This window comes from Dreissena polymorpha, chromosome 2 (genome assembly GCF_020536995.1).
Source record: "Dreissena polymorpha isolate Duluth1 chromosome 2, UMN_Dpol_1.0, whole genome shotgun sequence".
NCBI classification, from domain to species: Eukaryota; Metazoa; Mollusca; class Bivalvia; order Myida; family Dreissenidae; genus Dreissena; species Dreissena polymorpha.
The window spans coordinates 120977922-121004533 of NC_068356.1; the positions used below are offsets into that span (position 1 = coordinate 120977922).

General features: G+C 35.6%; 3 protein-coding genes across 7 annotated transcripts in view; 1 reads left to right on the forward strand and 2 right to left on the reverse strand.

Annotated features, from left to right (window-relative positions):
* Window positions 1-7249, reverse strand: part of LOC127868775 (zinc finger protein 678-like) — a 68927-nt gene extending 61678 nt beyond the window's left edge. The window contains exon 1 of one of the 4 annotated variants that reach the window (XM_052410833.1): window positions 7176-7208. The gene's annotated coding sequence lies outside the window, so the exon portion shown is untranslated. The other 3 variants (XM_052410837.1, XM_052410838.1, XM_052410840.1) reach the window with 3 other exon arrangements.
* Window positions 281-643, reverse strand: LOC127870033 (uncharacterized). Its single transcript, XM_052412694.1, has one exon. It carries the CDS (start codon window positions 641-643, stop codon window positions 281-283), a length of 363 nt encoding a protein of 120 aa, XP_052268654.1.
* Window positions 7230-26612, forward strand: part of LOC127868777 (mitochondrial Rho GTPase 1-like) — a 32957-nt gene continuing 13574 nt past the window's right edge. Inside the window, exons 1-16 of one of the 2 annotated variants that reach the window (XM_052410842.1) lie at window positions 7230-7554; window positions 8404-8462; window positions 9237-9318; window positions 12189-12232; window positions 12876-12929; window positions 13338-13448; window positions 14096-14146; window positions 15539-15640; window positions 17700-17798; window positions 18607-18727; window positions 19373-19493; window positions 19893-19977; window positions 21810-21955; window positions 23494-23588; window positions 25590-25681; window positions 26463-26585. In XM_052410842.1, coding sequence (XP_052266802.1) covers window positions 7512-7554; window positions 8404-8462; window positions 9237-9318; window positions 12189-12232; window positions 12876-12929; window positions 13338-13448; window positions 14096-14146; window positions 15539-15640; window positions 17700-17798; window positions 18607-18727; window positions 19373-19493; window positions 19893-19977; window positions 21810-21955; window positions 23494-23588; window positions 25590-25681; window positions 26463-26585 — 1428 coding nt within the window. In that variant the 5' untranslated portion in view covers window positions 7230-7511. The remainder of the gene's footprint in view (window positions 7555-8403; window positions 8463-9236; window positions 9319-12188; window positions 12233-12875; window positions 12930-13337; window positions 13449-14095; window positions 14147-15538; window positions 15641-17699; window positions 17799-18606; window positions 18728-19372; window positions 19494-19892; window positions 19978-21809; window positions 21956-23493; window positions 23589-25589; window positions 25682-26462; window positions 26586-26612) is intronic. The other variant, XM_052410843.1, reaches the window with a different exon arrangement.

A 26612-nucleotide genomic window follows, 5' to 3' on the forward strand; every position in this document is an offset into this window, starting at 1 on the left:
ATGTTAATTAAATTCAGTTAAATACATTAATAAAACAACATTTACATAAAAGTGTTTTTTATATGTGTTTATGCAGTGGTTTTTTTTCGTAAAAAATCAGGTCCGGAATTTAGCCCCATTCCCAATGTAAACAAGAAACCGTCTGAGACGGGTGATGCTCCCCAAAGGTTTTTTTTGTCACAATATTGCACTATATACTCAGATAAAAGGAAACGTCTTGAGGGGCATAACTTTGGACAAAATAATACGATGGATGGTTTGACTTGACTTGATCCTGAGTTTATTTGTCATCTGCTGCGGGATTAGTCCCAGTAGTTGGGGTAGGCAGCAGGCGGCTAGAGCGTCTAACCCCTGATTTCCACGCTCCTCTGTTCTGTGGGTCAGTGTCACCCATGCCACAGGTGTGCAGGTCATCCTTAATACAGTCAGACCACGATTTTCTTGGTCTCCCTCTACCTCTAGCACCAGGAATGGCCATCTTTGAGATTGAATTGATGCAAGAGGTGGCACACTCGACATGCCCATACCACCTCAGGCGTCTGGCTCTCAGTGATGCAGTGACTTCTGGTATCCCTAGTTTTCCATACAGCATGTCAGTGTGGACTCCGTCGTCAGGTTTGATGCCGCAAATCCAGCGGGCCATTGCTCTGTCGTTTCTACGAAGTCGTTGTAGATCAGAAGCGGATGGTGCCCACGCTTCACTACCATGTAACATGGCAGAACAGACACAAGCATTGAACACGTTGCCACGGATTTTAAGGCAAACATGCTTCGATGCCAGTATTGGTAGGAGCTTCTTAAACTTTTAAGTTTAGCAACTTAAAAATTTCAAAGGGCCATAACTCTCTAAATAAATCACCTAACCAGAACCCACAAATAACATGCCCATCTCCTCAAGGTAGTTGAATTCCAGTCAGTAGTTGGGGAGAAATAGCCCGGACAAGAATTGCACTATATGTACAGTTTATAGAAAATTTCAAAGGGCCATAACTCTGTGAAAAATCATCCGACCATTACCGGCTGATAATATGCACATCTCCTGTTGGTAGTGAAGCTTCCCATAAAGTTTATTGAATTCCCGTAATAAGTTGCTGAGAAATGGCCCGGACAAAAATTGTGCAAGGACGGACACAAGGACGGACGGACAGACAAAGCAGCGACTATATGCTCCCCCCAATATTTTTAGGGGGAGCATAAAAAAAAGGCGTAAAACTTAAAACGGCAGCCAGAATGTTTGGTGTTCCCCATCAAACCATCAGAGAAAGAGTGTCTGGTCATGTGAACCACAACATCGCGGTAGTTGGTGTGGCCCCTATTTTGAGTCTTGATGAGGTCCGGATACTTGTGGATAATGTGGAAACACTAGCTCAGCATGGGTACAAGCTCACCAATGAGAGGCTGAAAACACCGACAGGCGACCTGGTCTTCTCGTTTGAAAGAAAAATCACCAACAAACCAATGAGCAACAATTGGCTCTACAGATTCCTTTAAAGATGGGTACACTAAATCGCTTCCCAGGGCTCAACATTAACCTATAACCAACTTGCACTGCCGGGCAAGTACTTAGAAAATCTACTTGCCCTGAATGTAAAGCCATTTCCCAAAACATGAAATATCACATTAACTGAAAACCTCATATTTTTTAATAAAGATCAAAATGATACACCACAAAACCTTTTTTATTTTTGCACATTTAACAAAATGATTACAGCAATTCAAGTCTAATTAAAGTCTAAATTTAATGATCTCACAACACATTGACAACGAACAATCTCCTAGATAAACCACACTTAATCTTCAATATGGACAAAACCGGCATCACCCCTGAACACAGACTTTTTTCAACATGTCAGCAGCATGAACGCAAATCCATAACATGTATTGCTGATATACGACAGACATGCTGCACATGTTTTGATTGACACCCTTAAATGGGCCAAGAAGCAGAACGTTGTTCTATTTGTGCTACCTGCTCATACCTTCCATCTTCTCCAGCCATTGGATGTAGGCCTTTTTGGACCCTTTAAACGTACTATAATGCGGAATGTGCATCGTTTTTGACCAAGAACATGGGGCAGCAAATTACTAGGTATGAACTATGCACACTAGCTAGCAGAGCCTACCTAAAGTCAATGACACCTGCAAACCTGTGAAAGCTTTCGTGAAAAGGACCCAATTCGGAAAGTGAAGGTTTCTAAAGGCGGAGAGGAAGCAGTGAAGCTGTTCATGGAACAACAATTCAAAACATTGGAGGACCTTTGTTCTATCAACAAAGCATGTCAAAAGTGTTAATATCGTGTAAAAAAGGATGTACAAAAGGATTGAACACTGAAGAAGCCGTCAGCTGGTGGAAAGGAAATAACCAATATGTGTTTTATTTGGAACTAAAAGAATACAATAAATAACGGGACAACAAATTGTAGACATATAATGAAAGCTGAGACACCCAAATTGAACCTCATGAAATTCAGAGGCCATCAACTAGTGGGATGAATCCCATTCAAAATTAATTTCCTGATCCGACTCCGGCGTAGAATCGGACAATTCCGTGCTGTATTTGCAACCAGATCACACCACCTACACTACGCAATCAACTTTGTCTGAAGATTGTACATTGGGCACAGTGCGACGACAAGTGCGATGGCTGGGTGCATCTTGCATTCTGCACTTCAGTTAGGTAGTGAGGTGGAACATTCAATTCTTTTGTCCAAAATGTCAAGTCGATTTGTGAAAGCAACATTTACCGTTGAAGAACATTGACTGAAATTGTTAATTGTTGGTTTAATTTTTCTTTTTTTTTATCTGTTACTGTTATGTTTTGGATTGTGTATTTTATATTTGAATAGGTTTTCTTTTACAAATGGATGAAATATACTTAAAAAAATTAGATGACATTTTTAGATGCGTTACTTCTTTTGACTTTTTCGTGGCCTGTGTTACGTTCAGAAGTTGAACTTCACTTTGCGAACCTAATTGTAGCATGTTCTCTTGCCGTTACCAACATAACATAGCAACCAATCACGAAGGCCAATACTTTGTGACAGTTCTCGAGTGACATGGAGCAGTATAGGGAGGTAACTCCGGTTAATGTAAAATTTTATTTACCGTTAATATTTTTGTTCAGGTTTTTCACTTTAAATTGACATCTTACAGTCATGTTAATCAACAAAACAAATACAAACTCAAAGTATTATTTATTTTTTAAAAATCCATAAAACCGGTTATGAAAAGTAATAAGAGGGCCCATACTACGGATAGACATGCATTATATATTTCATTCTTTCAGAGATATTTACTTTTCGTTATAATTTGATTATTTTTCATTCAAAATCATGTTTGTTCTAATTATTATCATAGCCAAATGCTAAGCACCAGAGGTCCAGTTAAGATGAGTATTTGCGTAAATACTCATGGTAAATTTTAGCTAAAGAAACTTCAGCGTACAGTTTATATAGTATTGACATACCTGTACGCTGAAGCCAACCCCGTATCGAAAGTCAACCAGAGTCGTAACATATTTATGTCACGCTATAAAGAAAAGAAAGCTCATTTTCTTGGATACATTTCTACGTATATTGGTGAATGAATATAAATTACTGCATCTGGGAATATTTTAAGGTTCAAATGTTTCAAATGCATCTTACAATCGATGAAAATAACTCTCATCAGTCTGAAATTCACAATTTTGACGCAATTGTCGCTTTGTCACGTGACGAGCTTTCATTTGGATACTTTCGGATCGACCTTGACATTTTTTGCTGAAATTGTAAACATTACTTTCGTTTTCTGAAATCTATTATTTGTGATTAACAACTTACGTCTGGTGGATTATAAGACTGATTTCAGTGTGAATCAGGTAGTTTTTAATAATATTTACCTTGAGTTTGTATTTACAATACAATTTGTTTACAATACAAGCCAGAATAATCTAAAATACCGGAAAATGTCATTCTGAATTTGAAAACACTTGAGCACATGGTATGTTACTAATAAAAGCTGCGCCATGAGCGCATGATACGCCCGTCGTTCGCCAATGAAGTAGTAAGGTAATAAATAACCCTTTGAATCATTTTTTTACTTCAGTTTATTTGTATTTGAATACATGGTTTATTTTATAAGTACATGAGCATGGAAATCACGAAATTTTGACGAACAAAGTCCCATAACTCTGGAACGACAATTCAGAATTCCGTCAAAAACGAAAGGGGATCAGGGTTTATCAATATTAAGATTGTGTTGAAATTTGAAAAAAATCCATCGAAGGATATTTAAGCTACAGTAGGACATTCAATGAAATCACGAAATTTTGACGAACAAAGTCCCATAACTCTGGAACGACAATTCAGAATTCCGTCAACAACGAAAGGGGATCAGGGTTTATCAATATTAAGATTGTGTTAAAATTTGAAGAAAATCTGTCAAAGGATATTTGACGTAGCGTACGACATTAACAGACGGACGGACGGACGGACGGACGGACAGACGGACGCGGGGTATACCATAATACGTCCCGTCATAGACGGGCGTATAAAAAATCCATCGGGGGATATTTGAGCTACGGTAGGATACATGAACAACAATAACATTTAAGGTCACAGTGACCTTGACCTTAGAATGAATGACCTTGAAATGACCAGTGGTCATCTAAGTGTGCTTGCAAACCTTCATGTCAAGTTTGAAGACTCTATGTCCAAGCATACCAAAGTTATAACAATTTTAACATTTTAACATTTAAGGTCACAGTGACCTTGACCTTCAAATGAATGACATTGAAATGACCAGTGGTCATCTTCTAGTACTGGCCAATCTTTATTTCAAGTTTGAAGACTCTAGGTACAAGCATACCAAAGTTATAACATGAAATAAGAACTTTAACATTTTTACATTCAAGGTCACAGTGACCTTGACCTTCAAATGAATGACCTTGAAATGTCCAGGGGTTACTTACTAGTTCTGGCCAACCTTCATGTCAAGTTTCAAGACTCTAGGTCCAAGCATACCAAAGTTATAACAACTTTAACATTTTTACATTCAAGGTCACAGTGACCTTGACCTTCAAATGAATGACCTTGAAATGTCCAGTGGTTACTTACTAGTTCTGGCCAACCTTCATGTCAAGTTTCAAGACTCTAGGTCCAAGCATACCAAAGTTATAACAACTTTAACATTTTTATATAGCTACAGTAGGACATTCAATGAAATCACGAAATTTTGACGAACAAAGTCCCATAACTCTGGATCGACAATTCAGAATTCCGTCAAAAACGAAAGGGGATCAGGGTTTATCAATATTAAGATTGTGTTAAAATTTGAAGAAAATCTGTCAAAGGATATTTGACGTAGCGTACGACATTAACAGACGGACGGACGGACGGACGGACGCGGGGTATACCATAATACGTCCCGTCATAGACGGGCGTATAAAAATAGAAATAACGTCATATGACCATGAAATCTCGGGAGATTAGCATTTCAAGGAAGTCTGTCACATCGCTGTTTTTCTCGATATGTGAGGGCAGAATAGATACATTTTAAATGTTTAAAATAGTATTTTGTGAAAGAATATATCAGTTAAATGTGAAAAATGTCAATCTTTCCGATCAAGTGGTTGATTTGGGCTAATAACTGCATTTAAAAGCATTTATGGACCGGTCTCTGTTAACTGTCAACTTTTCAGGAATTTCTGGTTGACTTTCCTAATGGGGTTGGTCCATAACTATAAAGTCGCGCCTGTCAAAAATCATAAAAAGCGACATTTAAAGTTATGGTAGCCAGAACTAGGAAAATTGCCAAATATCCTCGATTACCGAAAATTCGCGACCTTAACATTTAATGTCCATATTAAAATAATAACACATAAAAAAACAACGAAAACCAACATGAACTTTTAAAAATAAATTCATTTCTCGCTGTTTGTTCCATTATGATGTCCACACAATGTTTTTAAAGCTCTTAAATGTCAATATTCTTGACATTAGTGTAAAGCGTCAGCCATTTTGTTTTACTACCCTTGATTCGCAGGTATGACGTCATACACAAATTCATTACAATGTCGAGTAATTAGGCCAAGCTAACTTACTTTTAACAGTTTACATTTGTTTCTGGTGCATATGAAACATTTAACAAAAAGTCAAACACGAAATAACAATAAAATATTAACATATGAACAGGGTAAAATGCATGGGAAATGGGAGCAGCTCCCATAACAACTGTGTCTGGGTGGATTTTTTCCAAGACCCTGTAACGTGATGTATTTTAGGCACTCTGTATAATTTTTAGGCTCTAAGAACAGACACATTCTCCTCCTTAACAGCTTTGTAAGCATTTATCAAGGCAGTCGGTGGATAATGCCTATACTTCTTGCGACGATGCTCAGGGATTGTCTTAAAAACAAAAAAATAAATAAAAAATAAGCTTAATTGTCATGGTCTAAGAAACACACAATAAATCATGTGTTGGAATTGTTCATGTCTCGAAGCGTAACATTACCATATATGGCAGCGCTGCTACAACAGCAGACGACAACAAAAAATTGTGATATCAGATTTTAACTTGATATATATGAAATTCGATGGTCCGATATTATTGATGTTAAGAAAATATGGTATTTTTGCTAATTGATTGTAAATTATGTACACTTTTTACTTGTTTAAAACGCATATTTTTCGCAAATCTTCAATGGTTCCAATCGAGTAAACATTCGTTTGCATATTGCCACGATCACACATGCGAAGAAATAAATCTCGATACCGGTTATGTGACGAAAACGAAATCCGCGAATCTAGGTTAGTCGCGAATTTAGGTGAGTCGACGATTATGCATGCACTTTTGATGAGTGAAAAAATCATTATAAAATTGGCATACACATTTTGTGCAATTATCAGTTGGACCAACAGTGCCGTAATTCAGATTATTTATTCAGCCATTTCAAAATGCATGTTTATGTAAACAAGAGTAGAGGTTCTTTATTATTGTAGACTGTGTGTACAGGGTAGCAGTTGCGAGTGCCTGTGAGCAAAACAACTCAACAAAAATGTGTCAAACCATGTTCACTTTTTCTTGAGGCTACCATAACCATTGTTTTGTTATGTTAAGTATACTACTTTAAAATGCCATCCTACTTTACATCAAATAATAATTTTAACTGAAACTTTCAGAAGTTCTAAGAAACCAACTTCGAAAGAGCAGACGCTTGTCTTATCCGGAACTAAAACGCCGGTTACTCGCGCATGCTTACATTCCATTTCCGCCGGAAGTTAGTCTAAATAATATTTATTTGACATTTGTTCTGAACTATTCCTTTTTAATCTACTTAGGGGTTACAAATGCAATTGACTGCCTTAAAAAACGTTTCAAACAATGTTTTTTATAGTCATATTTAAAAGCTCTCAGTGATGTACCGCATGATGTTTTTGCATGACCACTAATTTACAAAGTCATGAGGTCACATTCTATCATGATCATGATGCGCTGAAATTAAGAATCTTACGCAATTTAATAGTTCTAACACGATGACTTCCAAGCCAGAAGTTAGGATATTGCTAGTTGGAGACTGTAAGTACTGTATAACATTTGTATTCCCTATTACTGCCCGTTAACCACATGCTTGTGAAAAAATCAAACACACAGGGATTTTAAACAAAACTGACCTATCTCTTATTCTCATAGTATCGGTCGTCCTCATTTTATCGTGTCATTTACTAAAAACCTTCAAGAAACTCTGGAAAGTTCATGTTTTTTCAATTTTTAGAAGTTGTTATTTAATTGATGGTTATCCCACAGGCGCTCGATGGCAATGTTTTATTTATTTATTATTATTATTTTATTTTTTTTAGTTACCCGTTGTTTATTATAATGCATAGACATACTAAATCGATAAACAGTCTTCAGACAAAACGTCTTCTTATAAAGAAAGATAGTTCGACTATGTGTATAGATATTGACAAGGTAAGTCACTCGTCTCGCCATTTTCTCAACCAACGGAAGTGCCTCATTACATAATTAATTCACTGTCACACTGATCGCTTATTGAAATGCGCGCACTTTATTAACCAATATAGGCTTATTGCAGTGTACTCCAGAAAAATTTGAGTAACAAGTTCTCTTTTCAAAGCAGCCAGCGTCTAAGCAAGGAAACAGGTGTATTTACAACATTTCAATTGATATTTTGGGGAAAAGTAACCGGCATCTACATTTAGATTGAATGTAAGCAGTGTAATCACTGGCTGCAGGTGCTTCAGGAGAACACTGCTTTTTGGCACACAATTTTGTTTGTGAGCGCCTTTCCACAATTCCGAGCATTTTATTTACAAGTGTACTTTTGACTTGTGATGGCTGATTAAAAACTGTATTCATTTGGACTGTATTTTTACTGCAATTAATTGATTACATTTTTTTTTTCAGCTGGAGTTGGAAAAACCTGTTTAATTTTGTCACTTGTCAGTGAAGAATTTGCCAGAGAGGTATCTTAAAAACACTATTTTTTGCTCATCTAAGCTTATAGTACACACCTGCAAGTGTGTAAACTTTATTTTAACAACTTATTGTTAGTACGTTTTTCTTGTTAGTGTGTTTGGTTTAACAACTTAAGTTACTTCTCTACCAAGTTTGTTCGAACCATATCCCTGGTGCCAACATTGTCATTCTCTGATTCTCCCCCAAGTTTTTTTAAATCATGCCATATGACTATGGTGTTATCTTTAGAACACCATAAAGACATATTTTAGCTCATTATCATGAAACTGGCTCAAAAAATGTATTCAATTATATCTTAGCTGATTTATGAAATGGTTAAGTAGCATAAAAAACTTTACAGAATAGTTCATTCTCTTCGGGTGTCAGAGCTAGTAGTATGACTATGAGCTCCATCAAATTTTTAATATTTGCCAAAATGCTGAGTTGCCAAAAATATTCATTTTATGGGTACATTTATTTAAGTGAAAGCTTTGGGTAGCATAGGATTTGATGCCTGAACATTGACTTCATTGATGATAACATGCTTTTTGAAGGAAGTGCATTTGGAATAATAATTTCCAGTCATCAAAATATAATGGAATTTATAAAAAATTAATTATGGTAATACATACTAGTTTGACATTTATTGTGAATAACAAATCACAGGGGCCAGTCCAAAAAAAAAGAGTATATTTCTTACATATACTTTTTTTTTGACTGGCCCCTGTGTAACTAATGTTACATTTAGTTTCTTATTGTTTGTTATGTTTGTCGTGTTAAAGGTTCCAGCAAAAGCTGAAGAGATTATCATACCTGCCGACGTGACTCCTGAAAATGTTCCTACACATATTGTAGATTTCTCACGTAAGTTGACTTAATTTCATTCTTTTATCTGATAATTCTAAAGATAATTTTTTTTCCAAGGGATTTAGCCAGACTAATGAAATGGCAGGGGAGGGGCGCTTGAAAAGAGGCTGATGACGTCTGTGTTGAAAAATGGTAAACCAGTATTTGACACTAACTTATCTGAGTAAGAAGTCCAAGGACTCCTAACTTTTGAAATTTAGGAGTCCGGACAGATTTCAAGGAGTCCAACAATTAAGACACTTTTATATCATATTTTCAGCCATTAACACATGTCAATCCATAAAATGTTAAATTTTTATTGTATGCTTGTTTTCAGTTCGAAGTTGTAAGTGACTGCTGTTCAATATTTGTTATATCACATTGCAAAATATTTAACGCATTCCAATAATATTTAAGTTAATAATTTACTTAATCATTGTAAGATTTCAACATGTACTATTTTCTATTATGCATTATGATTGCTTGTTTAACCTTGACATTAGGGTTAAAAAACATTCTCGGAGCCTTCTGTTTGTTAGTGTCATAGTTACTTAATCACATCAGAAGACTGTAACAACCCTATATTTCTCATTGCTTTATATATATTCCTTATAATATTTCCAAAAACATGGAAATTGGGAAACGCAATATAATTCAAATTTTATTGTAATTTCATCATTGGGTTTTTACACGATGAAAACATGTTTAGACAATATTTTGCATGCAAAGCACAATTTCCACGAGGATTACACCCTGTTGCCATCATCAGTCTCTTAAGTAACTTGCCACAATTTTATCGTGGAGGAGTACACGGTAGGAACCCATTAGTGTGGTTGGTATGACAATGCCTACAAACTGCAATAAACCACTGAAATCATCGATTGATAGTGACACGGGCCATTCACGCTCAAATGATTCACACCCGGTCCGATCTTCAGGTCCTTGGGGCCATAAAACGTACAATGTGTAAAAAATTCAAGTATTGTGATGATTTTTATAGTAATGAGAAATTGTTTGGCGAAGCTAATTTACTGCAGCAAAAATATCAGTAAAAAAACGGCCACGATCGTTTCATAGTTTTCATGTTCTCCTATTACTACACTCACTGACAGTGACAGAGAACAAAAATAAAAAAAGTCGGATTTTTTTGTGTTTGTCCATGTATTCAAGCAGAATGATGTTTGGCACATTTTTTGGATCCACAAAAGTTCGGACATTCTGATCTTGCGAAACAAAAAAGGAAATCAACTGATTTTTTAAAATTCAAATATGATTTTAAAGGAGTCTGATGACTCCCCTGACACAAAAACAAGGTGTCCGAGTCTCATTTTAAGGAGTCTCGGACTCCCGTTAGTGTCGAACGCTGTAAACTGTACATTTTGAGTGGTTTAATTGTGCTGTGTCCATTATATTTCTTCAATTCAATAATCCATTCATCACATATCACATATTCCACAAAGTATGTTCTTTATTTACAATACTTTGCATTTAAGATTAACTAAAACTGATGTTACTCTTTAAAATTGTCAGAAGGCAATAAAAACATGTTAGATGTGTTTTTTTTTTTACAGAACATGGATGGATAAAATAGAGACAAAAAGAGTGAGACATATTTTAATAGGGGAGGGGCAAATAAATAGAATATTTTAAAAGGGTGAGGCATGTTGGGCATACAAATAGAACTGGCGCACATACTTTAAAAGAGTGAGGCATATAAATGAAAGGGGGCTTGTCCTGCCATTCATGCTTAAGCTAAATCCCTATGCCAGTTTTAATCAAAGCGCCGACAGCTTAGAAAGTCTGTTGGAAAGTTGCAGGGAAGGGTCTGCTGAAATAAATGCTGAAATCTAACCAGATCCAAGACTGAAATCTTAATGGAGTAAAGGGCATTTTCCTTGCAAAGTTCACAGACCTCGGTACCATAATTCAATAAAACGTATGAGAAAACAGATTTTTACCGTTCTTGCCGTTACATTATGCATCAAAACTAACCATCCAGCTCCTTTTGAAACCTTTGTTTACATATATTTCAACTTGCTGACATTTTACACACACTAGCAATTTAATTGATCCAACTCAAAGGTTTGTCATTACTCCCTGAAGATTTCATACTTGAATCGCATTAGATCATCTAGTTGGTCATGCAAGTTGTGTGTTATTTCTTAAAATTTGTCCCAGCATTTGTAAAAATATTGCAAGATATTTACATTTCCAGAACAGAAATTCATTTCTGCGTTAAATAAGACCGAGTTCATGGAAATCACTGCTCAATTGATGAAGTAATGGCTGTTCAAATCAATGCACTGCACCCTATTGTCGGGTCATATTGAGTTGAATACCTTGTTATATATATATATATATATATTTTTATTGTGATTTTTTTTAGAGAAGTTGATTTTTGGTTATAATTTGATTATTTTTCATTCAAAATGATGTTTTTGCTACTTAATATCATAGCCACACACTAACCACCTGTGGTATAACTAAATTATTATTTTATTATATTATAATTACATGTGCATATATTTTTACCACATATTAATACATTCATCATAAATCAATGTATCCCAGATCTTTAAATTGGTGTATTTTGGGACAAGTTGGCTTTCTGTGTGAACATTTGATTAAAATGATGCAGTCATGGTTTTTTGAATTTTCCATATCACTGTTTGCATTATTTTCATTTAATTCCTTGAGTTGGTATATTTTGTGTTCCTCAACAAGGTGCTCAATGCTCATAAAATTGTAATTATTTAAAGTCATAAACATTTTTAGTCACATGAAAAAGTTTATGGTATATTCAGTTTAACATGCATATTTGTGTGTAATTGTTATTTACTTTTATTTTCTATAATAGGTAAACATGATTAAAATTTGAATAATTTCAGATCGAGAACAAACAGAAGAAGATCTAATTGATGAGATTAAAAAGGTAGGTTTGCTTGGTAAAAGTCCCTAATATATTTTTTTAAATTAAAACTGATGATTTCTTGTATGTGTAGTACACAGGCTAATCTGGTTAAACACTTTAATGCATTAAAAACTGTTTTCCCAGAACGATTTATATCATATATATGTATGATTATTGTTATGGTTGTAGGCAGGCCTGGCATTGTCCACCATGGTATTCAATGGGTTTGATGATATGAGCGGCATCATGCAAAAAGGGGTCTTATGCCATGTATTTACAGCATAGCATGAACACAGTTTAGTCAGGAGCTACCCTGTCCACTAATGAGACCAATTAATCTTGGGTGAATGTTGCAGGCAGGGTATCTCCTGACCAGACTGCATAAATTCTCAGTTTCTAATGCAGGCTTGTCTGGAGCAGCATGGGCCGCATATGGCATACAATCCCTTTTCCCATGATGTGGCTCATATTCGAAACATGTAGGAATTGATTGTAAGCCACTTATGGCCTACGCCCCATTCTCACATGATGCAGCTGCCTATCAAACCAAGTAGGACTAGCATGTAAGCTGCTTATTGCATAAGACCCATTTTGGCATAAGGTGGCTCATTTTCAAACCAAGTAGGACTAGCCTTTCACCATACGTTGCAATGCTCTGTTCCAGGCCCATGTCATCTGCATTGTGTGGGCAGTAGATGATGATGTCACATTTGAAGGGGTAGGATACACCATTTTGTTGGTGTTTTGTTTTTGTATTGTATTAAATTATGTCTATGTTTCTTCATTTATGCTTAATGCCTTCACATCATAGTTTATGTCTTTAAAGAAGCAGTGCCTTTTAATTTTGCAATCAAACACCAAAGCATATGATATACTTAAATGTTTACTTCATTTTGTTAGGGTTTTATTGGGAGAAGCAATACATAAATGTCTTATGGTGAATTGCTACCTCTGCCAAGATATTAATGATTTTTTTACTTAAAAATTGTGTTGCATTAAGATAATGTAAGGCAGAAGTTTTGCTTGAGTCAAAAATATGTTTAATGCAATTTGCTTGCATCCAAAATCAGAATCAGTGGTAATTGCCAGAGTAGTAAATGTATATGGAGAATACACAATGTTGCAGGTTACGTCTGTGTGGCTGCCATTAATTCGGGAGCATACAGGAGAGGATCATAGGACTCCCATCATTCTAGTCGCCAACAAATGTGATCTCATAGACTACTCTATGGATGAGGTATGGGGCAAAATTGTAAGCTCACCTGAGCACAACGTTATCATTGTGAGCTTTTGCATGTCCTTTGTTGTTCATCATTGTGTGTCTTAATTATTAATCTTGTTAGCACTCTAGATGCAACATTTATTGCCCAATATTTAAACGGTAACTTGGCCGAGTTCAAAACTGGGTCAGATGAGGTGAAAAACAAGGTTACTATGTAATATTTAAGCAAAAGCCTGTCATCACTGTAGAACATTTAGAACACCTTTGTTTCAATCTTGATGAAACTTGGTCAGAACAATTTTTTAATGATAACTTGGCTGAGTTTGAAAATGGTTCAAGGCAGTTTACCCCATATGGCTATAGTGAAATCTTGTAATCACTCTAGTAGTCGCATTTATAGTCCAATTGTCACAAAACGTGGTCTGACCATTTGTTCTTATGATATCTTGGCTGAGTTGGAGAATGGTCCAGGTTGGTTGAAAAACATTGCTGCCAGGGGTTTGTCAGTTTTCCTTATGTTGCTATTGTAAATCCTTGTGAGATATCTAGAAGTCACATTTTTAGTCCAATGTAAATAATTTCTGTGAATGTGATACCATAAAGCTGAATACTGGTATTTCTTTAATCTAGTGGTAACTGGTATTGGTTTTCTTTGTTTTCAGTCAATGAGACCAATTTTAAATGAGTTTGCAGAAGTGGAGACATGTATATCGGTAAGTTTCACATTATTTCATAGACTTATGCAAAGGGTTATACAGTCCAACCTGCCTGAGCGACCGCCTCTTAATAGTGACCAACAGTCAATAACGAACACACCGATTTCCTCCCTAACGATTTCACTATATATTGAACCTGCAAATAAAGCCCACCTGCGAACAAAGACCAAAGACCGCCCTTTTACATTCCCAAAAGTCCATTTTGATAGCTTACAACGACCACTGCAATCATAAAAATCAACGATTTCGCAACTTTCAAAAAACAAAATGGCCGCCGTGACGCTGTGTAGTCACGTGATACACATCTTACCAGTGGACTCGTCGATCGCTATGGAGATATTGGCAAGTGACAGTTTATTTCACTCGATAGCAGTTGGTTGTTTATTTAACACGCATTGCTAATTGGTAGTCGCCTGCTTCTTTTATGCATCTGACAGTTTGTCAAAAGTGTAAAAATTCGCCTTTGTATTTTAGTGTCTCGCGATTTATGTACTAATTGTTGAAAATATCAAAGACAAATTTGGGGCTTTTATCAACTCATTAAGGAAATTAATAGTTTCATATTAATTACGATGCCTTAAATACAATAATTTTGATAGTCATTTCCGTCTTAAATTTCTCCGTGATAAGGCGTGCGTAGATTATTGATAAGTAAATTGTCAGTTCAAGTTTACCATCATGGCTTCCAAGCGTAAGCGTTAAGGTCATTAGTTTGTTAGGTAAAGGTTACATTTGTAGACAAGTGCCTAGTAATCTTGGTGTAGGCAAAAATCAAATACAGAACATTATGAATTACATGTACATATACATGTATATCAATAGTTATTTATAATGTATATGAATAATGAAATAAATAATTAAAACATAAGGGAAAATGGAAATAATAAATATAAAAACAAAACTGTGTTTTCAATCCTTTATTTCATTATACATGCATAAGTATTCAAACATTTAAACAAAAGAGCTCCTACATAAATAAGGTACCTATTAAAAAACTACTAGCATATTTTGCAAAGTTTCAATCGACCCTGGGAATAAAGACCACCTGTGAACAAAGATCACAACGACCAAATCCCTTGAGTGGTCTTTATTGACAGGTTAGACTGTAGTTCCTTTAATAAGACTTACCCAGGAAATGTGTGGTTTGCAAGCTTGTGATGAGAAACTGAGTGCCAATTAAATCATGGATTTAAATAATTACAAAATATTTACCAATAGTTTCTTCATTAACTGTGAATTGTTATATAATTAAGGAGCTTGATAGATCCATTGCCACTTTGATAAGTTGATATGAAATTGGCTTTTTACAAATAATGACACTCCTGGAGTAATGTAATGTAGAAATGGAATAAAATACCAATAAATAAGCAAACCCATCTTGCACTTCAGTGTTCAGCCAAGAGTCTCAAGAACATCAGTGAGCTGTTTTACTATGCACAGAAAGCGGTGCTCCATCCCCAGGCACCTATATACAACGCAGAGGAAAAGGAGGTGAGAATATATGCAGTATAGTGCTGCAACAATACGCCAAAAACCGTATTGCAATATATTGTCAGTTCAAAAACACGTATTGCAATATATCGCAATATATTGTTAACTTGTCCCAGAATTATAACTCGCCAATTACCCCATAATCCCGTTTATTCCAGTTTTAAAGCAAATTCTGGTAAATATTTACTATATATGTGCTCAAGAATAACAAGCAACACAAACTCAGCACATTTTCCTAAGTATCAGAAACATTATGGCATTTGTTACTATTTCAAGATGTGATGAAATAACGTGATGAAATAACGTCCAACCGGGACGTTTTTGTTTTCACTGAACACGCGTATTCGCCTGACGTGATGTTCCCGTTTTTATACAACAAAAAATTCACCCATACTTTCCATGCGACGTTCTACATGTCTGCATAATTTTCGCGCACTTTTTATTGAGACAAAGGATAAAGCACTTTTTATTTGACGCTATTTTTTATTGTCGCGTAAGCATTAAAATTTTGAAGCGTGTTTCCGAAATTCGGATGCAAATTAAAAATGCTCAATTCCGAATCGAACGAAACATTTACAGTTGTGCACAATTAATTTAACGATAATCTGTTCAAAAGCATCGAACGAATGCTCCCATGTAACAACGCTACTCCGTATAATACACTTTTTAGAATGCTATTTTTACGTAAAAATTTATTTACACCACTTTGCTTTGTTTACCTTGATATCGTTATTTCGGATGGCTTTTCTGGACGAAATGTGAATTAATTTTAGTAAAATTTTCGTACCGGTATGATGAAAATCGTATCGCAATACAATATGCGAATTGCGTATTGCGATATATACCGATATACCGGTATATTGTTGCAGCACTAATGCAGTATGCTAATCTTTTAGCTTGATGCCATGATGCGATAATTTAACTGATAAATTACCATTGCTAGAATAGGCCTGTTGTTGAATGTTTGTATATTGTTTGGAACTTTGGATTACATTCTTTGCTCTAATCAATGAATATGTATTCATTATTGTTATTTATATGAAGTTTAAATAAAAAAGGTATATTTTGATCATGAAACGCTTGATTATTTTATTAATACACCTGAGCTCAGTATGCTCATGGTGAGCTTTTGTTATTCTCTTTTATCAGTTGTCCATTGTCAACATGTACCGTTTGAGCACTCTTGAGGCTAAAATGTATTGTCCAATCTTCATGAAATTTTGTCAGAACTTTTGTTAAAATGATATTTTAATTGAGTTCAAAAATTGGTAGAGTTTGGTCAATATCTAGGTTTCTAGGTTAAATAAAAAATATGTGAACACTGAAGAAGTCATAATTTTTTCCAAATTGTAATGAAACTTGCTAAGAACATTTGTTCTGATAATGTTTTTGCGGAGTTCAAAAAATGGTGCCTGTCAGTTCAAAGACATGGCTGCCACGGGCAAGCAGTTTTCGCTATATGGATATAGTTAAACCTTGTGAGTAATCTTGAAGTCTCATTTTGTGCCCTTTGGTCATTTCATTTGCTCAGAACATATGCATTAATGATAACTAGACCTAGTTTAAAAATGGTTCTGGTCTGTTGCAGAAGTATTCTCTAAGAGATTTCATTATATATATATATGGCTTTAATCTTGTGAATACTCTTTACATAAAAAATTTATCATAAATCTTTGTCAGAACATGTATTCTTATGATATTAAGGAAATGAGCTTAAAAAATTGCAATGGTTCATTGAAAATAATTGCAACCAGTGGGAGGGGCAATGTTCCTATAATGACTATTGTAAAACCTTGTAACCTCACTTAAAGTCACATTATTTGCTTGATCATCATAAATCTTGCTCAAAACAGTTCTCATATGATATCTCTGCCAAGTTCACACATGCCTATGGAAAGATTGCAAAAGATGCTCAGAAAAGATTAGTTCCTGAATAGTTTTCATGGGAGTGAACCTTTGTCACTCTTGTGAAATTTATGTAGTTGATTTGAATTATGATTTAACTAAGATATCTGGCATATATATTTTCACGAAGTCAATGTCTGTTTTTTTGTTTCAGTTGACCAAAGCATGTAAAGGTGCCTTACAAAGAATTTTCAAGATTTGTGACTTGGACAATGATCAGATCCTTAACGATGACGAGATTTTCACGTTCCAGGTAAACTTTCATTTTGAACTCCTTAAGGTTTTATTTAATGATGAATGTGCATTCATTGAGGTATGCTTTTGTGAAAAGAATTTTTAAGATTAAATATGTTTTTTCTGCATACAGTGATTCCTAAAGATCTGTGGTAATAATAAGCATATGAGGTCAGCACCAGTTGATCAACGTAGGAGTAAACAATTTAATGGTGCATGTTGAAACAGGTTCATTGTTTCTGACTGAGAAATTAATTAAACACATTTTCATTTATGCTTCTTTTTCTTTAAATAACAAAGCATTGCATGTGTTCAAATCCCAATCATAACATATGAGGAGATTGGTAATGAAAATATTTCTAGTTTTTCTCCCCATATCTCTTGATTCAAGTAGGTCAGTTGTTAGTTGCTGACATAACTACGAGCCTCGTTCTCAGGAAACTGGGCTTCATGCATGTGTCTGAAGTGTCTCTCCGCTTTTATGGAATTTTTCGTCTTAAAGGAAGTCTCTTCTAAGCTCAAATCAGCACTGGCTACTCATGGTAGATGTTTTACATTCATTCATAAAGCCCTGTTTTCCCAGAACAAGGCCCATATGTACACTTATTATTGTTATACACTTTAGATCAGCTAAGCTTTCCCAGGAGACATTTTTACTGATGGCAGTGATATGACGGTGATACTTTAAAAACTGCAAAAAAAACACTTACCAAAACAACCCATAGCAAATGATTGAAATCTATTATAAATGCTTCTTCATGTTTTTGTAGAGGAATTGTTTTGATGTGCCTGACATTTGTCATCCATGCACGTTATCGTGTTTGTAGAGGCATTGTTTTGATGTGCCAGTCCAGCCCCAGGCCCTAGACGAGGTGAAGCAGGTCATACAGAGCCACATAGGGGATGGGGTTGCCTGGAGAGGGGCCTACTTTGGATTCACCATGAAAGGTGAGGGCAGCCACTGTCTGGGATAATGCTTATGTGGGTTGTTGGTTGGTAGGCTTGATGTGTAGGCATTATTTTGTGTGTTGGAAATGTTTGTATGAATATGCTGGCATATGGACGTACAACTTTTACTGACAATACTTTGAGTACCCCGGTAAAGTACAAAAAATTAGTACAATGAACTGGTGACAGATATGGTGAGACCAAAGGCCTGCCAGATATTATTAGTAAAAATGTAAAATTTGCTGGAGAGGAAATCGAAATGGTGGACTTACAGTCTTGAAAATTGTGGTATTCCGTCATAAATAAAATATGCCAACTTCATTAAGACAGTTGATATTTACAACTGGTCTGTATATTTTCTCTTCTGTAGGAAAGACTGGCTTGTAAATGATAAAATATTGTTCACACATTTTTCCATTGACTTAGATTGTCTTGATTGTGATACTTCTGTTCAAAGGGATGCCATATTCATAACATAAACACACTATTCTCTAAATCAAATAATTTCCTCTACAGTAAAGAAAGACCTATAGAATAGGTTAGAAATGAAATCCTTTGTAGGCTGAAAATGAACGTGGAAAATGATAAGAGATGTTTAATAGCAATTAGTCATATATTGTGAAATGTTTATTTCTATATTTTTAGGGTTTCTCTTTCTAATGGATTTGTTCCGAGAAAGGCAGAAAATAGAGACTATATGGACAGTGCTTAGGAAATTTGGTTATGATGATAACCTGATACTAAGAAAAGACATATTAGAACCTAAGTAAGTTTCCATTCTTTTATTTGTTTAAAATAATGTAAACTGTATTATTATTAATGTTAGTGTGTTTTTAATGTGGTTAATAATCTGTCTCCATGTTATGGAATTTCTTGGATAGTTTGATATAAAATGGTTGTGTTTAAGTGGTGTTTTGTAGAAATATTGAAGGAAAATGTTAATACACATGTGTATATTTTAGGATAATTTCAAGCTTTTAACTTTTGTCAAAAATATAATAATAATAATGCCTGTATAATGTTTCATAAATGCAGCTCTTGTTTATGTATTACATCTATTGAAAGCTTGAAAAAAAATGTGATATAAAAATACACCCATATTTCATTTTTAAGCTGTTTGATATTTCAATGATATTTTAATATCCGAGATTTGTTTCTATTACAGATTAAATGTAGGAGTTGGAAGTACAACAGAGTTGACATATGAAGCAGTGCAATTCTTAACAAATTTATTTGAAAAATTTGATGAGGTGAGTTATACAAAGTTAACCTTTTTTAGCTCACCTGAGCACAATGTGCTCATGGTGAGCTTTTGTGATAGCCTTTTGTCCGTTGTGCGTTGTGCGGCGTCAACATTTGCCTTGTTAACTCTCTAGAGGGCACATTTATTGTCCAATCCTCATGAAATTTTGTCAGAAGATTGGTCTCAATGATGTCTTGGATGAGTTCGAAAATGGAAACGTTTGCTTGAAAACATGGCTGCCAAGGGGCGGGGCATTTTTCCTTATATGGCTATATATGGCTATAGTAAAATCTTGTTAACACTCTAGAGGCCACATTTATTGTCTGATCTTCATGAAACTTGGTCATAAGATTCATCCCAATAATATCTTGGATGAGTTCGAAAATGATGCTGGTTGGTTGAAAAACATGGCCGCCAGGGTGCGGGGCATTTTTTCTTATATGGCTATAGTAAAACCTTGTTAACACTCTAGAGGCCACATTTATTTTCCGATCTTCATGAAACTTGGTCAGAAGATTTGTCCCAATGATATCTTGGATGAGTTAAAAAATGGTAACCTTTGCTTGAAAAACATGGCTGCCAAGGGGCGGGGCATTTTTCCTTATATGGCTATAGTAAAATCTTGTTAACACTCTAGAGGCCACATTTATTGTCCAATCTTCATGAAACTTGGTCAGAAGATTTATTCCAATAATATCTAGGACGAGCTCAAAAATGATGCCGGTTGGTTTAAAAACATGGCCGCCAGGGTGCGGGGCATTTTCCTTATATGGCTATATTAAAACCTTGTTAACACTCTAGAGGCCACATTTATTGCCCACTCTTTATGAAATTTAGTCAGAAGATTTGTCTTATTGATGTTTTGGATGTCTTCGAAAATGGTTACATTTGCTTGAAAAACATGGCTGCCAAGGGGCGGGGCATTTTTCCTTATATGGCTATATATGACTATAGTAAAATCTTGTTAACACTCTAGAGGCCATATTTATAGTCAAATCTTCATGAAACTCAGTCAGAAGATTCATCCCAATATAATCTTGGACGAGTCCAAAAATGATGCCGGTTGGTTGAAAAACATGGCCACCACAGGGGCGGGGCATTTTTCCGTATATGGCTATAGTAAAACCTTGTTAACACTCTAGAGGTCACATTTATTTTCCGATCATCCTGAAACATGGTCAGAAGATTTGTTCCAATGATATCTTGGATGAGTTCGAAAATGGTTTTGGTTGCTTTAAAAACATGGCCACCAGGGGGCGGGGCATTTTTCCTTATTTGGCTATATATGGCTATAGTAAAACCTTGTTAACACTCTAGAGGCCACATTTATTGTCCAGTCTTCATGAAATTTGGTCAGATGATTGGTCTCAATGATATCTTGGATTAGTTTGAAAATAATTATGTTTGCTTGAAAAACATGGCTTTCAAGGGGCAGGGCAATTTTCCTTATATGGCTATAGTAAAATCTTGTTAACACTCTAGAGACCACATTTACTGTCCGATCTTCATGAAACTTGGTCAGAAGATTCATCCCGATAATATCTTGGACGAATGAAAAAATGATGCCAGTTGGTTGAAAAACATGGCCACCACGGGGCGGGGCATTTTTCCTTATATGGCTATAGTAAAACCTTGTTAACACTCTAGAGGCCACATTTATTTTCCGATCTTCATGAAACTTGGTCAGAAGATTTGTCCCAATAATATCTTGTTATCTCAGGTGAGCGACTTTGGGCCTTTCAGGCCCTTTTGTTCCATAAAATCATAGTTTGTTATGTCTGGAAATGTAAATTGCCCTTGAACTTGGCTGACAAAGCCACTTTTCTGGTGCAACTTCAGGATCATGATGGCGCGTTGTCCCCCACGGAACTGACCAATTTGTTTAGCACGTGTCCCAGATGTCCGTGGGGCCCTGATGTGAACAACACAGTGTGTACCAACAACAGTGGCTGGATAAATTTGCAGGGATTCATGGCACAGTGGACGTAAGTCATGGCTTCCAGGGGTGGTAAACCATTTAATGCTAAGATGGGCATTTTGATGCGTGTGTTGTCGCTTAGAAAATAAAATTCAATTTAAGACCTTTCTTACTAGATTCAATTTTAAAAGGCTTCAATTCCAGCCTTAGATACTGATGAGCAGCAAAGAACATACATCCTGAACAGACTGCAAGCTATGCGCAGGCTGTTTTTAACCAGGTTTTCCGAAGGAAAAAACTGGTTATTAGATTAGCGAATGCGGGCGGGCTGGCTGGCGGGCGGGCGGAACAAGCTTGTCCGGGCCATAACTATGTCGTTCATTGTCAGATTTTAAAATCATTTGGCACATTTGTTCACCATCATTGGACGGTGTGTCGCGCGAAATAATTACGTCGATATCTCCAAGGTCAAGGTCACACTTTGAGTTCAAAGGTCAAAAATGGCCATAAATGAGCTTGTCCTGGCCATAACTATGTCATTCATTGTGAGATTTTAAAATCATTTGGCATATTTGTTCACCATCATGGGACGGTGTGTCGCACGAAAGAATCACGTCAATATCTCCAATGTCAAGGTCGCCACGACTAAAAATAGATTAAAAAAAAAAAAAAACTTACAAAGGTGGTTAATTTTGTTTGTTCATTTCAAAAGTTCAGTTTGAGTTTTCTCCCTTTATCAGATTTTTTTTCACAATGAAAACCTGGTTTTGTGACAATTTTGTCCCTTGTTGGTTTTATCCTAGTTGCTTATAGCCATTTTTATTTTACATCTTAGCAGGAAAGCGTTAAATAGTATTTTGTGTTATTTCCATTCTTAATCAGCTTTGACAAAGGTTTGTTCTTATCCACGCAGAAAAATTGTAGTAAGTTTCATTTTTCGAACCCTAATATTGTGAATTAAAAGTATTACTAATTGATTTAATATCTTGTTAATTTTTATGCCCCCGAAGGAGGGCATATAGTGATCGCACTGTCTGTCCGTCCGTCTGTCCGTCACACTTTGCGTTTAGGTTTAGAAAAATGATCATAACTTCTATGTCGCTTCAAATGCAATCTTCATATTTGTTATGCATGTGTATATGGACAAGGCCTTTCCATACAAACACAAATTTTGACCCCTTTGACCTTGACCTTGAACTTAGGGTCCGCATTTAGGTTTCGAAATCTGCGTTTCGGTTTCGAAAAATCCTCATAACTTCTATCAAAGCGTTTATCGGGGGCATTTGTCATCATATGAAGGAAGCTCTTGTTTTAATCTGAAATTGTTTAATGATCAAACCTATTGGTATAAGTTAAGTTATGTACTTAACATAGTGCATAAAAATGTGTAATTCTGTTTATTTGGAAAAAGCAGTATTTTGCCACCCCCAAGAAAATCACTAGAACACAAAATTCTAAGAATTAATATAACAATTATCAAATAGAAGTGGCTCAAATGCCTTTATAAACCACAAGAGACAAGACTATGCATACAAAGCACTTATGGAAATTCTCGTAAACAAAGATAAATAATTTGTATTCCTCACATTTGTATCTTGTTGGCAGGTTGACAACATTGTTGCAGCACACATCATGTCTGGAAAATTTAGCATATCTGGGATATCATTATCATCATGACACAACTGTTACAGCCATTCAAGGTAACTGAATTTAATTTTTACTTAAAATATATTTTGTAGAAATCAATTGTTCCATTAGTGTTTCAAAATGACTGATTGCTTTATAGTTATAGCTTGACAATAATCATCCAGCACTGACCATTTATGCGTGAATATATGAGCTGCTTCATGCGAAAATGGGTCTTATGCCATATGCGGCCAGCAATCGCACAGGCTGGTCAGAGGCTTAGCTGCATGCTTTATAAGGGGTGTGATTTTTCCGCGGATCTGCGGATTTCCGCGGATCGGGTTGTCCCGGGTGTCACTTCTGAGATTTGCGTAAATTTGTTTTTAAAAATGTGGGGGAGAAGGGCTACCATCGATTCCACGGACGTATTTCATAAGCGTCCCGAAGTATCCGCGGACCGCGAAATCTCTCCGCATTTTACACTGGTAGATTCTGCCTAAGCATTTTTAAATCGAGCCATATAATTGGCTGTTGTTTCCCAATCTTCCAATTAAAATCGTGTTCTTAAAATGCGCTCTGTGATTTGTTTGCAAATGGCGCCGTTGTGAAGAGAAAATTAAGATTATTGAAATAACAAATAGCAATCGAATAAACGACTGACATCACCTAGTCTGATAGGAATAATGAAATGTGTTTGTCAAAAAAAAGACTACGTTTTAGATACAAGCAACACATATTTTGTTAAGAAATGTGCCCACTGAATTTTTGTCACGGAAACCGGTGTTTCACTGTTTGCAAATTGGAGTGTAGTCTACTCGCGAAGTAAAACAATTTAGAGAGTATCGTTCGAACATGGAAATAGACAAACGTGATTTGATTTTTATATGTCAGTGGGTCTGTGTATAATCAGATTCATATGCATATTCTGCTTTATTATGTTTGTCACGCTGTTCAGTTAACAGAAATAGCTTTGAACTGAGTGAAGATGTGAAATGCAAGATATTGAAAGGTAAACAAATTAAATATATTAATTTAACTCAGTTAATGCATCATTAACACCAGAAGAACACTCAAGTGTGTTTGTTTATATTTAGTCTATTAACTGTCATTCAATACATTGAAAATCTGCTGCTATTGATCACAATAAATACTTAACTGTTTACTTTGCATCCTCAGTATGTTAAATGTGAAGTTTAACAGGTTTTTATAAAGAAATATTGTTATGAAGTTCAAAAAGTTGTTTATTTTAATGTCTGTTTTTATGTTTGTCATTGCGTTATGTGCGCCATTCGCGTAGTCAAAATCAGTCTACATTATTTTCCTCCCCTCTGACTTTGCCTCAATCACACCCCTGTTTATAGTCTTACAAGGTTTTGTTGTCTCATTAGTGGACAGGGTAGCTCCTTCACAATAGCTTTGAGATAAGACCTGTTTGAGTATGTGGCGGGTCATATTTAAATACTGTTATGATGGCAGCGATTTTTTTCCTTCTTTATAAAGTACCGGTAAACGGCACTTTCCCAATTACGAAAAAACTACAAATTTCCCAATTGCTGTCCAAAAAATTCCCAATTTAAGGTTAAAATACAAATATTTTTTTATTTTTTTTGGAAAATGCAACATTTAGTTAGTTTCCCTTTGCAGCTATATGGCTTGAACCGAGATAAATATAATATTGACAGCTTGAAAACACTTAGTTTTCAATTTCATAGTATTTGGGAGCAAAAAATCAAATAAACCAATTTCCCAATTTGAGGTTTTCACGACAAGATTTTTCCCAATTTTGAGTTTTTCACGACTCGTTTTTTCCCAATTCAACCGGTACAGGTACTTTTCCCAATTGGACAAAGAAAATCGCTGGATGGATACAGTAGTTTTTGTACAGTAAGGGGGTTTTAGAGATGAAGGAATATTGCAATTACTTTCTGTACTGATGTAATTTTTACTAGTGAAACATGTACTTAAACAAAACCTAGTATGAATATAGGACAGAATTTTAAAGTTTTATGCATGATCATATAATATTTGGTAAATGGTGGCAAGCCATATTCTCATCCATAAATATGTGTTGACAGTGACCAGGGATAAGAAAATAGATCTTCAGAAGAGGCAAACTGCCAGAAATGTCTTCCGATGTCATGTTCTTGGGCCAAAGAATGTTGGAAAGGTGGGTAGGAAATTACAGATATCTTTTATTGCTCAATCCATATTTAACAACTTAATAGTGTTGATATAAAATTTAATCTAAACCTGGTGATATTAGCTGGTTGAAGATTTTGTTCTGTCCCATGATTATGGCGTAAGGGCATATAGTTTCACCTCTGTACGTGTTTGTGTGTGTTTGTGTTTGTATGTTTGTGGAGGATATTTCCGGCCAGCTCAAATCTATGTTGTACATGATGGGATTTCAAAATAAATTGGCACAAATGATCATAATATCTGGACGATGCTTACGATGTGCGAGTTTCCATAGTTGTTTGCTTTACTCATATAATTTGCATGGATTAATGCAGGTTTTTACAAGTTATTGCATTGGTCTCAAAACTTGATAAAATTAAGTTGAAAAGACTGTTAGTGCACAACAGCTTGTTTTTAGCCTTAAGGTTGTAAATTACATTACAAGTATTTGCATACAGAAGCATAGTGCTTACTTCTGTTTGAACTTTGATGGAATGTCCATGGTTGTTGTATTGAAGTCTTTTATATCAGCCACGCTGTGAGAAAACTTTCTCATGTAATGCATGTGCGTTAAGTATCGTCTCAGACTAGCCCGTGCAGTGCACACAATCTAATCAGAGATGAATTTTTCTGTGGTTGTACAATTTTTATTTGAAGGAAGTCTTTAACAAACAAAAATCCAGTCTTGGCGGAAAGTGTCTTCCCAAAATAAACTGCAGACTGCACAGGCCAATCTGATGGACACTTTACGCTCACTCACATGTTTTCAGACGGCCTTTCTGCAAGGTTTGCTGGGCAGGAATCTCCGCTATGTGGCTACACTGAACAAGGATCAGCTGTCAAAGTTCACCATCAACACAGTACAGGTGTACGGACAGGAGAAATACCTCATGGTGAGAAACACAGTAATATACAGCCTT